This window comes from Pantherophis guttatus, chromosome 1, assembly GCF_059756535.1.
Source record: "Pantherophis guttatus breed Tessera chromosome 1, ASM5975653v1, whole genome shotgun sequence".
Classification (NCBI taxonomy): domain Eukaryota; kingdom Metazoa; phylum Chordata; class Lepidosauria; order Squamata; family Colubridae; genus Pantherophis; species Pantherophis guttatus.
In genome coordinates, this window is record NC_142063.1 from 306,598,315 (window position 1) to 306,613,402 (window position 15,088).

A 15,088-nucleotide genomic window follows, 5' to 3' on the forward strand; every position below is an offset into this window, starting at 1 on the left:
GCATTTACATAGGAGGAGAATGTGGGTTGCGGAGCACTTTCTGGGATGAGAATAAAGGAGCAAGAGCGCACCGGGGCGGACGTGCATTTATTTATACATAGATGGCTGCCCTCGTCTGGAATTAAGCATCTGGAATTTAACAAAACAGGATGTTTGGCACAACAGCAAGGACCGGCACATCCCTCGGGACCGTCCCGGCGTAGCCTCCTCCCCCTCCCGTAAGACTCCCCAATAAGACAACCACTCCATTATCCCCTCCGCTCCTTTCCTGCCTCCGTCCGTCTCGCTCTCTGGAGGGAGCGGCCATGCTGCCAACCTGCCGCCTGACTAACTCACTTTAATTCACTGCTTCGCTCAGCTCAGCACAGAGGCGCGCTTGATCTCAGCAGCGCTCCCAGCCTCGCCGAGCCAGGCGCTTGCCAGACTGCAGAAGCCGCCGCCGCCGCCGCCGCACGCTGCCCAGCCAGGGCCAGGGACTTCCCGCCCCCAACCGCAGCTCGTGTGGCTGGACTCCGGGGTCGGGGGTGCGGGGGAGGGGGGAAGCGGCTTCCCGCTCGCGTTCTGAGGCGGGCTAGAGGCAGAGCAGAGCAGGGCGAAGGCCAGGCTGGAGCGGAGTCGAAGTCCCGCTTTTCTCCGGCACCTCGAGGACTTTTGCGCGCGGGCGTGTTCTGTGTGGGCCGCTTTTGCACAGTTCTCGGTACCCGCCGCTCCCTGCCCTAACGTTCCGCGCTCGTGGGTGGAGGAAACTGCAAAACCCGTGAGCCACCGCCGCTTGCGAGAATCGCTCTTGACCTTCGCTTCCCGCGGGAAGGAGAGGCTGCTTGCCCCGGTCGCATCGCGGGGGATGGTGCTGCTGGGCTCCGGGCCAACGGCTGCTCGTCACCTACACCGGAGAGGAGGCGTTCGCGGGGAGAAGAGGCGAGCCGAGCGGCGCAGAGCGCTCCCGGCATCGGTCTACAGTACGCTAAAACAGCCGGAAGGGAGCCCCCTGGAGCGGCGGGAAGCAACCGGCGTGCGGGACCTCGAAGAGCGAGCTAGTCGGGGCGCGGAGGCGGTGCGGAGGGAGAAATTTGGCTCTCAGCGTAGCGATTAGCACGCCGGGGGTCCCTTGCAAGAGATCAGTCTGAGCAGCTCCGGGCGTGGAAGGCAGGGCGGGAGGCGGTGCGGCTGCCTCTCCAGGACCAGGCTGAAATCCACGCGCAGAACTTGCTGAGCATTCATTGGCTGCGAAGGGGCGGCCTCGCTCTGCCGGGGGATCTCGCTCTCGTCCTAACTCAGTTGATTAACTGACTGGATCGCTTCAAGATCCCTCCGTCTTTCAGCACAAGACCATCCCTGTTGAGAGCCGGAGAAAAGTCCCGGGGCTTTCAAGACCAGCACTAGGTAATATTGTACTACTGCTACTATTAATCGTTGTTGTTATTATCATTATTATTATTGTCGTCTAAAATCATCCTTCATTAAATAAGCTTTGGTTTTGGTTTTGCTCTTGGATTTCTTTGGAAAGCAGCCAAAGAACAAATTGATGCTGCAGTGAACGGGTGGCTCGACTTGAATATGTGAGGGGGGGGAAAGTGTGAACCTTAAGAAAACATGTCATTTGCTTATGAATCTTTAGGATCCTGGGCAAATGTACTGCCTTATGGAAAACTTAGGCACTCTTCTGAATGTTGGCAATCATTGAGATGCAGTTGTATGTGTCCCAGAACATATGGGGAAAATATGATTGTATGCATGTGCAGACTCCCAAGGAGTGACAAAATTATCCTGAGATTGCCAACATTCTCATGTGAATCCTGACAATCAGTATTATTATTCACTATACAATATATTCACTGAAATGTTTATGATCTAACTGTAATTGATAAGAAATTTCACCAAAATTGATTTAATAGACATCCGCTCTGGGCGGGAAGAATGATCTGGATGAGGCTAAGTGCTTTTTTCCTTCTATTACTCTTCCCTACCCAGATTGATTCTGCCATGTAGCCTACATCTCTCTGGGAGAAAATAAGAAGGCATGAAAAAACCAGGCACAGACTTTCTATATTGTGACCTTTTATCCCTGAATAGCATTAATTATAATATTTCTATGTAGGTAGGCATCTCTCACATATGCAAACTCAATGTGGTTAATATGGTGTGCTGGAAAAGATAGATTGTATAAAGCACTTTTCTCAAACGGCACTTTTCAGATGTGCTACACTATAAATTCCATTGATTGTAGCCAGGAAGCCGCTTGTGAAAAAAATGCAGCAATCCCATTCTTTTTGCACATGACCCAAAAACCAGCCAACCTGTTTAACTTTCTTCTCTGCTGCAGATAGACAGATAACAGTTTCTCTGCCATGTGCAAATCTGAGGCTGATACACCCCTTTTTTCGATACTCTTTCACAAGTGCTTCGCCCAACCTCCAAAATCTCAAGTTAGGATTGAACAACAAAAGGGGATCCATGCTTAGCAGATAGACCAGACAACCATAATTCATACGAAGAGTCAGCTGCATTTCAACAAACGACATGAATGAGTTCTGATAGATAGAAAACTGAGGAAGGTATGTGAATGTGTGTGTGTGTGTGTGTGTGTGTATGTATGTAGTGTGCACATGCTGCTGGCCATTGAAAAAAGAAGTGAGATCTACATCAAAAAATGGACTACTTGTCCTTTGCTTGCAACATTGCCTTTTTGCTTGGACTCATTTAAAAAAGCTCTAACATTAAGCACTTCAACTACGCCTCAGCTTAAGACACAAAAATTAAGAAGAAAAAGATGAGGAAGTACCTATTTTGTTTAGAGTATTATTGACATGAATCAGGGTAGGCAATATTGTAATCTTTTTAATGGATCCCATTCTGTGGCTGAAGTTTTGCCATCCAGTTTACAATTACCGGTAAGCATATTTATAGGGTTTCAAGGACTTATGAGTGGAACTCCTTTCTACTCTGTTGGGTAGAAGGTAGACTGGCAGTCCGCATGGAAATTCTGGGTAGGCATCAGGTGAGAGAAAGCTGATAAATCTTGATTAGTTTAGAAGCATTATAAGACAGACAGCTGAAGGAGGGAGTAGTACATTGCCTTAAGGCATATCATGTGAAGCATCCCTGTTTCCTGTGAGTTAAGCTAGACTAATATGTGTGTAGAGATTTATTTTATTTATATCCTGCCTTTCTGCCCACAGGGCAATCAAGGCAGCTAACAATGCAAAACATAACTAGAGTTAAAATATCATTGAAATAATTATAACCGGTATGAAAGCTAACTCCGATTACAAAAGCATAACTGAAGAAAAAAGACTTACTTCTTTTATCTCAGAGTCGTACCAATCATGATTTCACATTGACAACATTTATATCAGTTCCATTATGACGTGTATGATATCGCTTTCTCCCTTGTCCCCTCTAGGTGTCCATGGATGTGAGCCATATAGAAGAAATTCTTCTCCTATATGCCCAACAAACAAACCTCAGAAAGTGAGACCCTCTGCACCTAATGCCCAGGCAAGTTCGTTTTGAAATATGGGATCCCTCAGAAGAAAAAATCCTAAACTGATGATAAGCTTTAAAGGCTAAAATGAATACTTCGTACTCTGCCAAGGAAAAACTGACAGGCATATTTTTTTTTAATGCTTGGTGTATTGCTTGGTAAAAGTTGAACTCATTGCATGGATTGGTCCTTGATCAAGGGTGTCATTCGCATGGGGGGCTGGAAATTTGGCTTTAAATATTGATCCCTGTAGTGATGTAATAATGTTCAGCCCAGCTGGGTAATTTTCTGTTCTGCGGTTGTGTTCGTTTAACCCTAATGTAGGAATCCAGACAGAATCGCTTGTAGATTGTGTGTCATAATTTGAGTTATGTGGACTCAACCAGTTATGGTTCATTTAATAAATTGTGGTAAAGCAAACTATGGTTTTGCATGCTGGGCGATCATAGCCAAACAAAGACTTTTTGATAAAAATGTAGGAAAGAAACACTTAAAAATAGGAAAAAAAATCCTGCTTACTGTCTGCACATTTTTTAATGTTGTTGCTTTAATAAATTAGAAACTAGTTCAATAAATCCAGAAATTAGATTTACCATCAGATGGACTATTTGAAAGCCTATATTCCAGCCTACATGTAGGAAAGAAATGCTTAAAAATAGAAAAATATCTACTTACTGGGTACATGTTTCTTAAAGATGCTGCTTTAATAAATTAGAAACTAGTTTAATAAATCCAGAATCTAGATATACCATCAAATGGACCAGTGGTGGGTTGCCTCTGGTTCGGACCGGTTTGCAAGAACCGGTAGTAAAACTGGCAGGCGGCTCCGCCCACTGACTTGGACGTCATCATAGGTGATCTGCACATGCACAGAAGGGCGCATGCACGGGAGCACAAAGCGAGCGAGTGCGCGCGGGAATGATGTGAACCGGTAGTAAAGGTAAGTAGAACCCACCCCTGAAATGGATTATATGAAGCTGCTTATATTCAGCAGCTTCAAAGCTACCCGTGACAAGAGAGAAGTGCTGACAATTTGGAAGAAATATTTTTACAGTGGCTGTTCTACATTCACAGTCCACACATTCTTAATTCCATATAGTATATTATGTATTTATTTGTTTATCTATCAAATTTATATGTCTTCCTATCTCACAAAAATGACTTTGAGTGATGTATAGTAAGTATGAGTTTGAAATCCCAGTGTTATTAATATAATGATTATGGACATGGATTTGCCCCATAGATATAGAAACCTCATTTTACATGAAAAAAGTGGTATCGCCTTTACCAAATGATGATACTATATCTTGGACCCATCTTTCTTTGTTGGATGCTTAATTTTCTCTTGGCTCTGGTCTTCTTTGGAATCCAGACAGTCTGACATTAGATTTAAGACACCTATAAACATTATGTCCCATTGTGCTTGATCAAAAGTCTTCATCTTATTTAAGAACTACCCGAGGAGCTTCTGGATTCTAGACTAATGCCTTAGAGTAGACCTATCTTTTTTAACATGGCCTCTTTTCCATTTTGGCATAAATTATGGTTCCAAAGTTTAAATTTTAATCAAAGTCTTTTGGTTCTAAGTTGCATGATTTCTTCTGCCTCTTCCTTCTAAATCAAAGGAAGTCAGGTTTTTGTTTTTTTTTAAAAAAAGCAAAAGTCTTGCTTTGTAGCTTATAATGTATCTCATTGTGTTGAATCATATGGTAAAATAGCCCTTGTGAAGCCAAAGAACAGGATTTACTTTCTAGGCTAAAAGAGAGTATCCTTCCAAAGCCTGGATTTTGTGATTTCCAACTGCCTTTTCCTTTTTTTTTTACCTTTGCTGTATAACCTAGTAAAGTGTGTGTGTGTGTGTGTGCGCGCACAGAGAGATAGTGTTTGCATAATGATATATTTTTCTGTTTCTTTTACTTCCTTAGAAGCTTGTTCGTTTCTGAAAAATGATTCACTTTCACATAATCCTGAGTTCATAAACCTGTCCTAGATACTCAACCAGTAGAGCAGACTAGGGAGCAGTGGGGTCTACCAAGGAGGCTCAAGAAAGGCAAAAGGATAGATGAATCCCACCCCCCAGGATAATATGAGTAATATTTAGCCTCTATTCCAGTTCCAAACCATCTTAACCTGTTTCTAAATAAATGGGGCAATGTTAGTCTACATTTCTCCGTTACAACTAATTAACCCAGACTTGTCTCTGAGCTAGAGAAGTGTATTAGTTCAACTACATAAGGTCAAGGCCTGTGATAGTATTTTACTACTTCCTACTTAATGTTGTGGTACAGTATTACCTAACAAGTTGCTCTTAAAAACCAGTTACACATGAAAGAAGCATAAATTCTTGCTTTTACTTGTGGCTTCTGGCAACTTTCTCCATGGATTTATATAAACAGCAGCGAGGATTAATCATAGGAAAGATCAGTGGACAGACTAGGAAAAGAAAATTTATATTCATATTTGCATGTATTTTTCTTGCACAGAAACGTGGAAGAAAAACACCACATTATAAGCCAGTCTTTTTTCACTGGCTTATCTGACATTTTTCTCCCCAGTCAGGCTTCCTAGCAGCTTCAGTCTTAGTTCTGTTTGTATGTGCTGTCTTCTGCCATTGTCTGTAGTCTCAGCTGCATCTTTTCTTTTTCTCCCCCCCCTCCCCTTCTTTTTGGTAGTTCTCACAGATACCCACATCTGCAGTTTTGAATCCCATAAGCAATCTTCTGAAGTGCGACACTGAGCAATTCCTCAATTCTGCCTTCAAAGACCGTAACCCAATTGCTAACTATGAGTCCTGAGAGCTGGCACTACTTAGTATTCAATAGGCTCAGCCTATATAAGTATACTCGGGCATAAAGTTCCTTATCTCCCATGGGATATCCCCAACCATATATAAATTGCATTGCGTGAGACTGACTTTTAATCTAACTATACCGGAGAAAATCAGAGGGCATCCTTAAGCAAGGCTTAACACATCACACTAAACATGCCTAACCATTTCTACACTCTTTCCCTATGTTGGAAATGCAATTCCCAGAATCCCAAGGCAACATGGTCAGTTCTGAGAATTTTGTCCCAACGTTGGCAGACCCCAGCTTGTCAAAAGTATTGCTAAATCATGGATTACTTAACTGAGTTCCTGATGTAAGTCACAGGAATCCATAATTAGCTAGGTTCATATTCGCACTGAGCTATAAACATAATTGATTCTATTCACAAAACATTCCAAGCCAAAACTAACCATGGGGGAAGCAGAACATATCTACAATGTGTTTTTTTTTTTAAATTTTTAAAAAGATTTTAATATTTTTCTTCGTCTCATAAACATATCTTAAATGTACAATTTCTTATCTAACATACATATTTTATTTTAACTTTCATACTAATACAATCTTCATCCCAAACAATTTAATTATATGTGGGGTTGTTCTTCTACCATTTCATTTCTCTTGTTTTACAACAATCCTTCTTCTCCCTCTCCTCTCTTTCCTTTCCCTCCCCTATCTACAATGTTTCTTTTACCTTCTTTGTTTTTTGTCTAAATGATTTAATTTTGTTCTGGTTTTGAAAGTTATGTACATATCAGAAGCTCAGAATATCTGTTTTTTTATAAAATAAAAGAAAAGAAAAGGTATTCCAATTACTCATAAATCACTGTATAAATAGAATGCACTAACATTTCCTAGAGTAACTTGGCTTTTGCAAAAGAGTTCACAATTCAATTCTAATACAATACATATACTAAAATTGCCTCTCTATGTAAGTGTGTAGAGAAGAAATACAGCAACCTCAGTTTTTATTGTTGTATGTCATCCTTATGTAGATGGAATTTAGCCAATGAAGCACTTATAAAACTTTCCCTTGAAAATAAACAGGATTTATTAAAAGTGCTGAATACTGGTTAGATCATGGGTGTCAAATTTGCCGTGTCACGTTGATGTCACGTGATGTATTGAGACTTTTTTCGCGGAGCTGAGGTGGGCGTGGCCTGCATGTGACGCATCTGGCCCGCGGGCTGCCAGTTTGACACCCCTGGGTTAGATCATTCACTCATTTTTATCCAGTATTTACTGACTTACCATTCATGTCTTCATATACTGATAAATGGATTCCAGTAACTATTATTATCCATTCTTGAGCTATACAAATCCAATTCTATTGTATCACTGAGCCTGTAGAGTAAAGATGTCAATATAGTTTTGTAAGGAAGTGTGTGCAAGGTATATGCTTCAAACCCTAGGTTACTTCACAATAACAAGATGGAGCGATGTTGCTTAAAATGTGATGCTGTTCAACCTAAAAAAACAGCTGTCTAATGGCCAAACAGATCACACCACAGCTCCAGTCCAACCATCTCTAAATTAGAATGAATGAGCTCTCTTCTTTTCACTGGAGGTGAGCAATGCCTGTTCCCATCTATAGGGCTGGCTCTGGAGTTCCTCCAAAAGTAATATAATTCTGAAGGTGACAGGATGAAAAAGCTATTAAACAGAGAGGAATAATTTAAGTGTACTGAATTTAATTTAATTCAATTTAAGTTTAAATAACATTACACTTAAATAGCTTTACAATCCAAAAGTAGAGCACAGATTATTAAAAAAACAAATAAAAGCTCGTTAAGTGATAATAACTTAAAATAATTAAAAGAAAAGCAAAACTCTAAAAAGCATGTTAGGTATCTTCAATTGCTTTCAAAAACTCTTAAGACAAGGGATAGGGGTAGCAGACCAGGCATGGAAAGCAATATTAGTTTAACCTGAAGATTAAAAGGCTTGTGGCCAACTCTAATGGAACAAGGAGGGATTCCATGACCAGGGCACCTTGTCCTGAGCATTTTCATTTGAGTCACCACACTGCAAATTTAAGAGAGCATCTTTCCTAGATCTTAGCCAGCAGATAGTTACCTTGTAGGAGCAGGTGGGATGTGATGGAATGTAGTAGGTTAGATTCCCAGGAGGAAGGGAGTGCCTTCCAGAGGAATAAGAGACAACTCAATCCAGATATATTGTATTGAGAGAAAGAGGTTGAAGACAGCCCCTCCCTAATAGTTTTCAGAGTACAGGTAGTCCTCAATTTACAACAGTTCATTTAGTGACTGCTCAAAGTTACAATGGCACTGAAAAAAGTGACTTATGAACCATTTTTCACACTTAATGACCATTGCAGCATCCCCATGGTCACGTGATTTACATTCAGATGCTTGACAACTGACTTATATTTATGACAGTTGCAGCATTCCGGAGTCATGCAATCCCCTTTTGCACACTTCTGACAAGCAAAGTCAATGGGGAAACCAGAGTCATTAAACAACTGTGTTACTAATTTAAGAACTGCAGTGATTCACTTAACAAGTGTGGCGAGAATAGTCATAAAATGGAGCAAACTCACTTAACCAGTGTCTCACTTAACAACATAAATTTGGGCTCAATTATGGTCATACGTTGAGGACTATCTGTGTATGGTAGATTCAGATAGTAGAGTGGTTAGTCTGGCAAGATTCTGTCTGTAGGTGTAGAAACAATAAATAACTCCACTTAGAAGAATCACCTTGTGTCATTCTTGGGTTTGGGGCCTGGCATGGGTGCCTATACAGAGTTTGTGCAGCTTAGAGCTTTGTATGGTATTACAAGTAACTGAATTCTCTGTAATGAGAAAGCAAAATGACAGCAAGACAAGTGTTCAGAATGTAAGTAATCAGTCTCCTCAGCAAAACGGCTTGGGCAGAGGGTGGGTTGAATGTAAGGATAATGGGTTCCCAATCTCTTGTCAACTGCATTGGAAGAACCCAGGACCACCCAAGGTCATAGAAGAGGCTGCAAGCTGAACTATCTTGTTATATCCTTGTTTTTAAATCTGCGTTCCTGTTCCATGTTTATTTCAATTGAAATATTTGGTCTTCCTCATTCCCGTCCCCCGCCCACCCACCCACCCCATTTTCCATTCGGTGGCCTCTCATTCTCTGTTCAGGTGATCATCATTACGATATTTCCCCCTTCCTGTTGATGTTACTTTGACAAGAGTCTCTCAAAGCAGCAAAAGCTTGCAAGCCTTTTGAAAATTATTCGGCACAAGCCTGCCTAATTGTTCCAGCTTTGCCAATTGTACATGAAATCAATAAGCATGTGAGTGGTAGACACCCAGGAAAAGCAGCTACTGCCTGGGTGGTCATGGGAATATATATGCTGAACAAACTGTCTTTAAATATATCTCAATTCTGAAGTGATTTAGCTCAGGGACTGGATCTGTGCTTTGTTTAATCATGATTTGTTGATCAATCCAAGTGGTAGGATTTACATATAACATTAAGACAGAGACAGTTGTGTTTGAACCACAGCATCTGGGTTAACACAATAAACTAATCCAAAACCAAACAAATCACATTCTGATTTAACACATTCACATTCTATATGATCTATAGAACAAAACATTAGGTCATTTTCTTTATGGCTAAATGGCACTATTGGCCACTTTGTCTTATATCAGGAGACCATTCTTATTGGATTCTTACTGGATTTTGATAATCACAAGGTTTTGCCACTGATATCCCTAGAATTCATAGCAATACCAATAGTACTTAGTCTTATATACCGCTCCATAGGGCTTTACAGTACTCTCTGAATGGTTTAAAAATCGGCATATTGCCCCCAAAACTGTGGGTCCTCATTTTATTGACCTCAGAAGGATGGAAGGCTGAGTCAACCTTGAGCCAGGATCGAACTCCTTGTGTATGAGCAGAGTTAACCTACAGTACTGCATTCCAAGTGCTTCAATGACCCTTGAAAAGGATGCAAATGACCAGCTGTCTGCAAAGAATATAAATCCTTCCATTCCCCACTATTCTGTCAGAGCTGAAGTAGCTTCTTGAATGAGAAGTGAAACATCTTCAAAAGAAAAAACAAGAAAGTCCAGGTGCCTCCTGAAAAAGCATCTTTGGGACAACCATGACCTGGATGACTAAGAATCTCTACAGACTTACTGCATTCTAACCACTGTGTTATCATGGTTCAGAAGGTTCTTTCCAAAATTTCCAGTCTGAATCAGGACCACATGCAAATGCTACAGTAAAAAAGAACAAGAGAATGACTCACCTGTATGTTGGGCATGTAGCTTATCTGGGAATTCTGGAAGACCTAACCCAGCCCTTTTGCAGAGCAGTTAGTTAGGAAAGGCTGTTCTTGAGCTTGATCTAGTTTAAAACTGTTGGACTTCTTCCTGGCCTTTAATTCATTTTCAATCTCTTTTTGTTATTTGGATACAGTGCTCACATACAGGACAGTAGTAATGTGTGGGATTAATCAGAAGCTGCCATAACTACAGGTTAATTTATGACCACAATTTGGACTAGAATTTTGGTTGATAAGTGATGTGGTCATTAACTGAGTCATTCATGTGACTCCTGGACCTGATTTTACAACCATTTTTACCATTGTCATTAAACAAATCCAGCTTCCTCAATTGACTTTCCTGGTCAGAAGCTGACTGGGAAGTTTGCTAATTGGGATCATATGACTGCAAGACGCTGCAATCCTTGTAAATAGAAGCCGGTTACCAAGAGCCCAAATTGCAATCACATGAGGATGGTGTGATAGTCTTAACTTTGAGGAGGGGTCACAAGTCCCTTTTTCTGAGACAGTCATAACTTTGGACTATCATTAAATGAACTGTTGTAAGTTTAGGACTATCTGTAAAGAAGAAAGAGACACGTAAGCAGAGAGGACAAAAAACCAGGAATCTTGTCTACGAGGTCCTTTACAGTAAGAAGGAAGTACATTGTTAAAGAGAACAAAGGAAAAAAATGTCACCTGAACCAGATAAAGGAAGCTGGGCCTGAACACATGGAAGGGGGTCCCCATCCATCCCAGCTAGTCAATAAAGCAAAAATCCTTGGGGACAAAAAGAGGTCCACAAGCCCACCCACTCCTTGATAATTTTTTTGGAACCAAGCTTGGCAGTTTCCATCCCTCTTGGCTAGTGCCTGGCAGTCTAGTTGAGAAGGACGTTAGGTAAGCATGAATGAGTGTATGTGCGTGTGAGAAAGAGCAAATGTACCATGTAACCAGTAAAGTTTTGCTGTTACTTTAAATTCATCAGGTCTCGGTGTAATCGAAAGAACCTGATTTGCCTTAATGTTCAGTTGAAAGAGATTTGTATTTGTCCCTAGTTTTTTTCAAGCTGTTGACTGGGGCTGTGTATCTTGTCCGCTCTCACCGCAACCATTTGGAGAATCCAAGTAGAAAGCAAGGGAAAAACAACAGGGGCCCCAGCCTTTTGGGCACCAGGGGCCAAGTTCCATGCAGAAAGGTTTTTCCACGGACCGGAGGGAGCGTGGTTTTTGCATGCTGCCTGCATCCCGTGGATGGAGCTTTACTTGTTTGCACAGACTGGTTGCTGGCATGCTGCGGACCGGTGCTGGTCCACAGACCGGGGGTTGAGGACCCCTGGCTTACAGATCTGTGTGTCTGACAGGCTGTGAATGGGGAACCATAAACTGAACATGTGAGCACATGTAACATAAAAGCTTGAATTTTATTCATAATCTGTTCTGAAGCCACAAGAGAATTAACAACTTGTGCTGGCAACTTGAGAATTGGATGTCATTGATTCTGCAAAACATCTCCATAAAATATAATATCAATCAGGGATCCATCCCTCACTAGAATGTATTTTTATTTAAAATCAAAGATTTGGATCACCATTAAAGCTTTACTGAAGGGAGTGATCTCAGTGAAACTCAAGTTTGGATGGTGGCTATAAAAAAGATCAGACCATTTTCACTGATAGCTTCTTCCCATGGAATTCCCAAAGTTTGTCCAGATGGATGGGAGGCCTTTGGGAATGCAGTGATAGAAGGAAAATCAGTGATATCTATGTTTTTTTCCATATTGCACAGAGGGAAAAAGAAGCTTGTAATAAATACTTTCTAAGTACTGAAAGCATTGTACTATTACATTCGTATTTGGTATTTTTACACAGAATGTATGCTTAGTACAGTCATCATGGCTTGAATTAAAGGTCCCTGTTCAGTTCCCATTGCTTGAATGTTATATCTATACAGTTTCTTTGGGAACTAACAAAATATTACAAGGTGTGTTATTCAACTATAGGGATATTAGATGAAGAGATACAGTTGGTCAACACCCCACACATGCCAAAGCTATAGCAACCACAGTAGTAACAACGAGCCTGGAGAAGGTCCATGGCTGCACAGAAATTCTGTTGGACTAATAATATGTCTTCTTTGTTTCAGAATGGTTCCTCCCCCTCCTATTAACAAGTCCCATGTCTGCCTATCCACTACACTCATCATGAGCAGCATGGTGCTGATGGATGCTTATCTGGTGGAACAGAACCAGGGTTCTAGGAAATTGGCTATTTGCATCATGGTCTCAGTTGGAGACATCTGCTTCCTGGTGGTGCTCAGGTATGTTGCTGTTTGGGTTGGGGCTGAAGTGAGGACTGCTAAGCGAGGCTATGCCATGATCCTTTGGTTCCTGTATGTCTTTGTGCTGGAAATCAAAGTCTACTTCGTTTATCAGAACTATAAGGCTGACAGGAAAAGTTTGGACCTCATAGCCCGCAAAGCATTGACCCTTCTACTGTCAATCTGCATCCCAGCCCTCTATGTGCTTTTGGTGGCTACAGAGCATATGGAGTACGTCAGGACGTTCAAGAAAAAAGAGGATCTTCGCAATCGTCTCTTCTGGGTCATTGTCGACATGCTGGATGTGCTGGACATTCAGGCCAATCTCTGGGAGCCTCAGAAGAAAGGGTTACCCATCTGGGCTGAAGGTCTGATGTTCTTCTACTGCTATATCCTCCTCTTGATTCTGCCTTGTGTGTCGCTGTGTGAAATTAGTATGCAAGGAATCAGCATTGTGCCGCACCGCATGATGCTGTACCCAATTCTGAGCATGCTTACAATCAATATCACCACCATCTTCATCAGGGGAAGCAATATGATATTCTTCCGGGACATTCGTGTCTCTGGTATCTTCATGGGGAAGAACGTGCTGGCTATTGTTCTTAAGGTCTGCATGTTTGTGCAGTACAAGAAACATTTGTATCACACCGCAGCAGGACATGGCACAGTAGACCCACAACATAATCTTTCTTCCCAACCACAGCCTGTCATGCATCTACTAAAGCCCCAGAATCAGATTCCCTGCCCTGAGGAATTGGCCCAGGAAAATACATGACATGCAGCGCATCCACATGCCATGTGGCAAGGAACATCTTATGTCTATGATCATTAAGATCTAAAGCAAAGAGGAACCAAATGTATCAGGCCCCACCAAGCTAGTGCTGGTCCATCTTGAAAGTTTATCAGTGAGTGCTCCCTCCCCTTCCTTTCTTACACAGATGTACTGCTAACAGTGACCTCAATTGAAATAAGGTCATTTCAGGAATGATCCAGAACAAAACCCAGCCCTACTGCCAAGGAGCAAGCTAGCAAGCCGTAGAAACTGATGGGCAGATCTTTGGGAAAGTATGAGCCACTGAATCAATAATCTGCCAGTGGACAGGAGTCAGCAGCAAGTGATTAATTCCCTCCTGTGCCTTTCCTGTAGTCAATCATTCTGTAATGAAAGCTGTTTGGGCATATGGCCAACTCTGTTGCATAGAATACATCTGTGAATATGAGGAAAGCATCTTTTCACCTACTGGGCACATACATTTGAAATGTGACCTTCGTTTCTGGGATGGTTGAAAGACTCTGCATCTGTGCCTGCCTGCCTATTTAATTTTCTGGGAGTGGGATGCCCAGGTTTGTAGTGGTTCCAGGGCCATGTTCTCTTTCCTGTGGAAACATGCTGGCTTGTGATCCTTTTCCCATGCTTCTTTTTCATGGATATTTTTCTCTTTCAATAAAATGAAGACCAAGCTTGGAGGTTTGTCCCATTTCCCTGTGCAGGTGCCTTGCAACATCTTTCAGTGATCAAGTTAGTGTTTATGCTTCATACTGTCCTGAAGGTTATGAGTGATTACAGGAAACCAAGAGAAGAGAAACACACAAAACACTACCCACTTGGTTTCTCAGGTCCTGTGTGGTTTAACTCCTCTTAAAATCCACTTAAGGTATGGTTTCAAACTATACATTGAAAATTGGTTAGGATTGGCATTGAAAATATTTTCTTACTGGATCATGGAGCTGCAGGTGCAGCTATGCTTGTCAAGCAATATGACAGTAATTCTGTAGAGACAGCCCTAGATGTGCCAGACAGGAAGAATAAAGAGAAAATTTCCAGGGCAATCTCCTTTTCCAGATGCAAGAGTATTCAGCTTTATTGCGTCCATGGGGAGGTGATGGACAGACATTCTCGTTTTTGTGCTGTATCGGGCTCCTGTAGAATTTTATTTACAAGGCAAATTCTCTAAATATTTAGGGTTTTATAGATTAACTATAACAAAAATCCACAATCGGCCTCTCTCTCCATTATAGACCACACTATAATTACTTCCTACCTGCCTCTAGGCCAGGAATCCTTTTAATTGTGCGATAGGAGAGAATGTTGACAGATACACCTTCCTCCCTCGTCTACAAGGTGACCTGCCATTATTCAAATGGCCTTTCCAAAAAGATTTAAGGACTCACCTTCTCCATTGGTG

The 15,088-nt window shown here is 41.7% G+C and overlaps 1 protein-coding gene across 3 annotated transcripts; it reads left to right on the plus strand.

Moving 5' to 3' along the window:
- The first annotated feature begins 217 nt into the window (after positions 1–217).
- Positions 218–14,367, plus strand: LOC117671598 (transmembrane protein 121-like). Of its 3 annotated transcripts, none has more exons than XM_087887993.1 (4): positions 529–1,383; positions 2,324–2,555; positions 3,404–3,498; positions 12,729–14,367. In XM_087887993.1, the coding sequence occupies exons 3-4, from the start codon at positions 3,491–3,493 to the stop codon at positions 13,675–13,677; spliced, it is 957 nt and encodes a 318-aa protein (XP_087744119.1). In that variant the 5' UTR covers positions 529–1,383; positions 2,324–2,555; positions 3,404–3,490; the 3' UTR covers positions 13,678–14,367. The 3 variants fall into 3 exon arrangements, with proteins under 3 accessions (XP_034283473.1, XP_087744119.1, XP_034283475.1); XM_034427584.3 differs by having other exon boundaries at positions 2,400–2,555; XM_034427582.3 differs by lacking the exon at positions 2,324–2,555 and having other exon boundaries at positions 218–1,383.
- Positions 14,368–15,088: the final 721 nt, after the last annotated feature.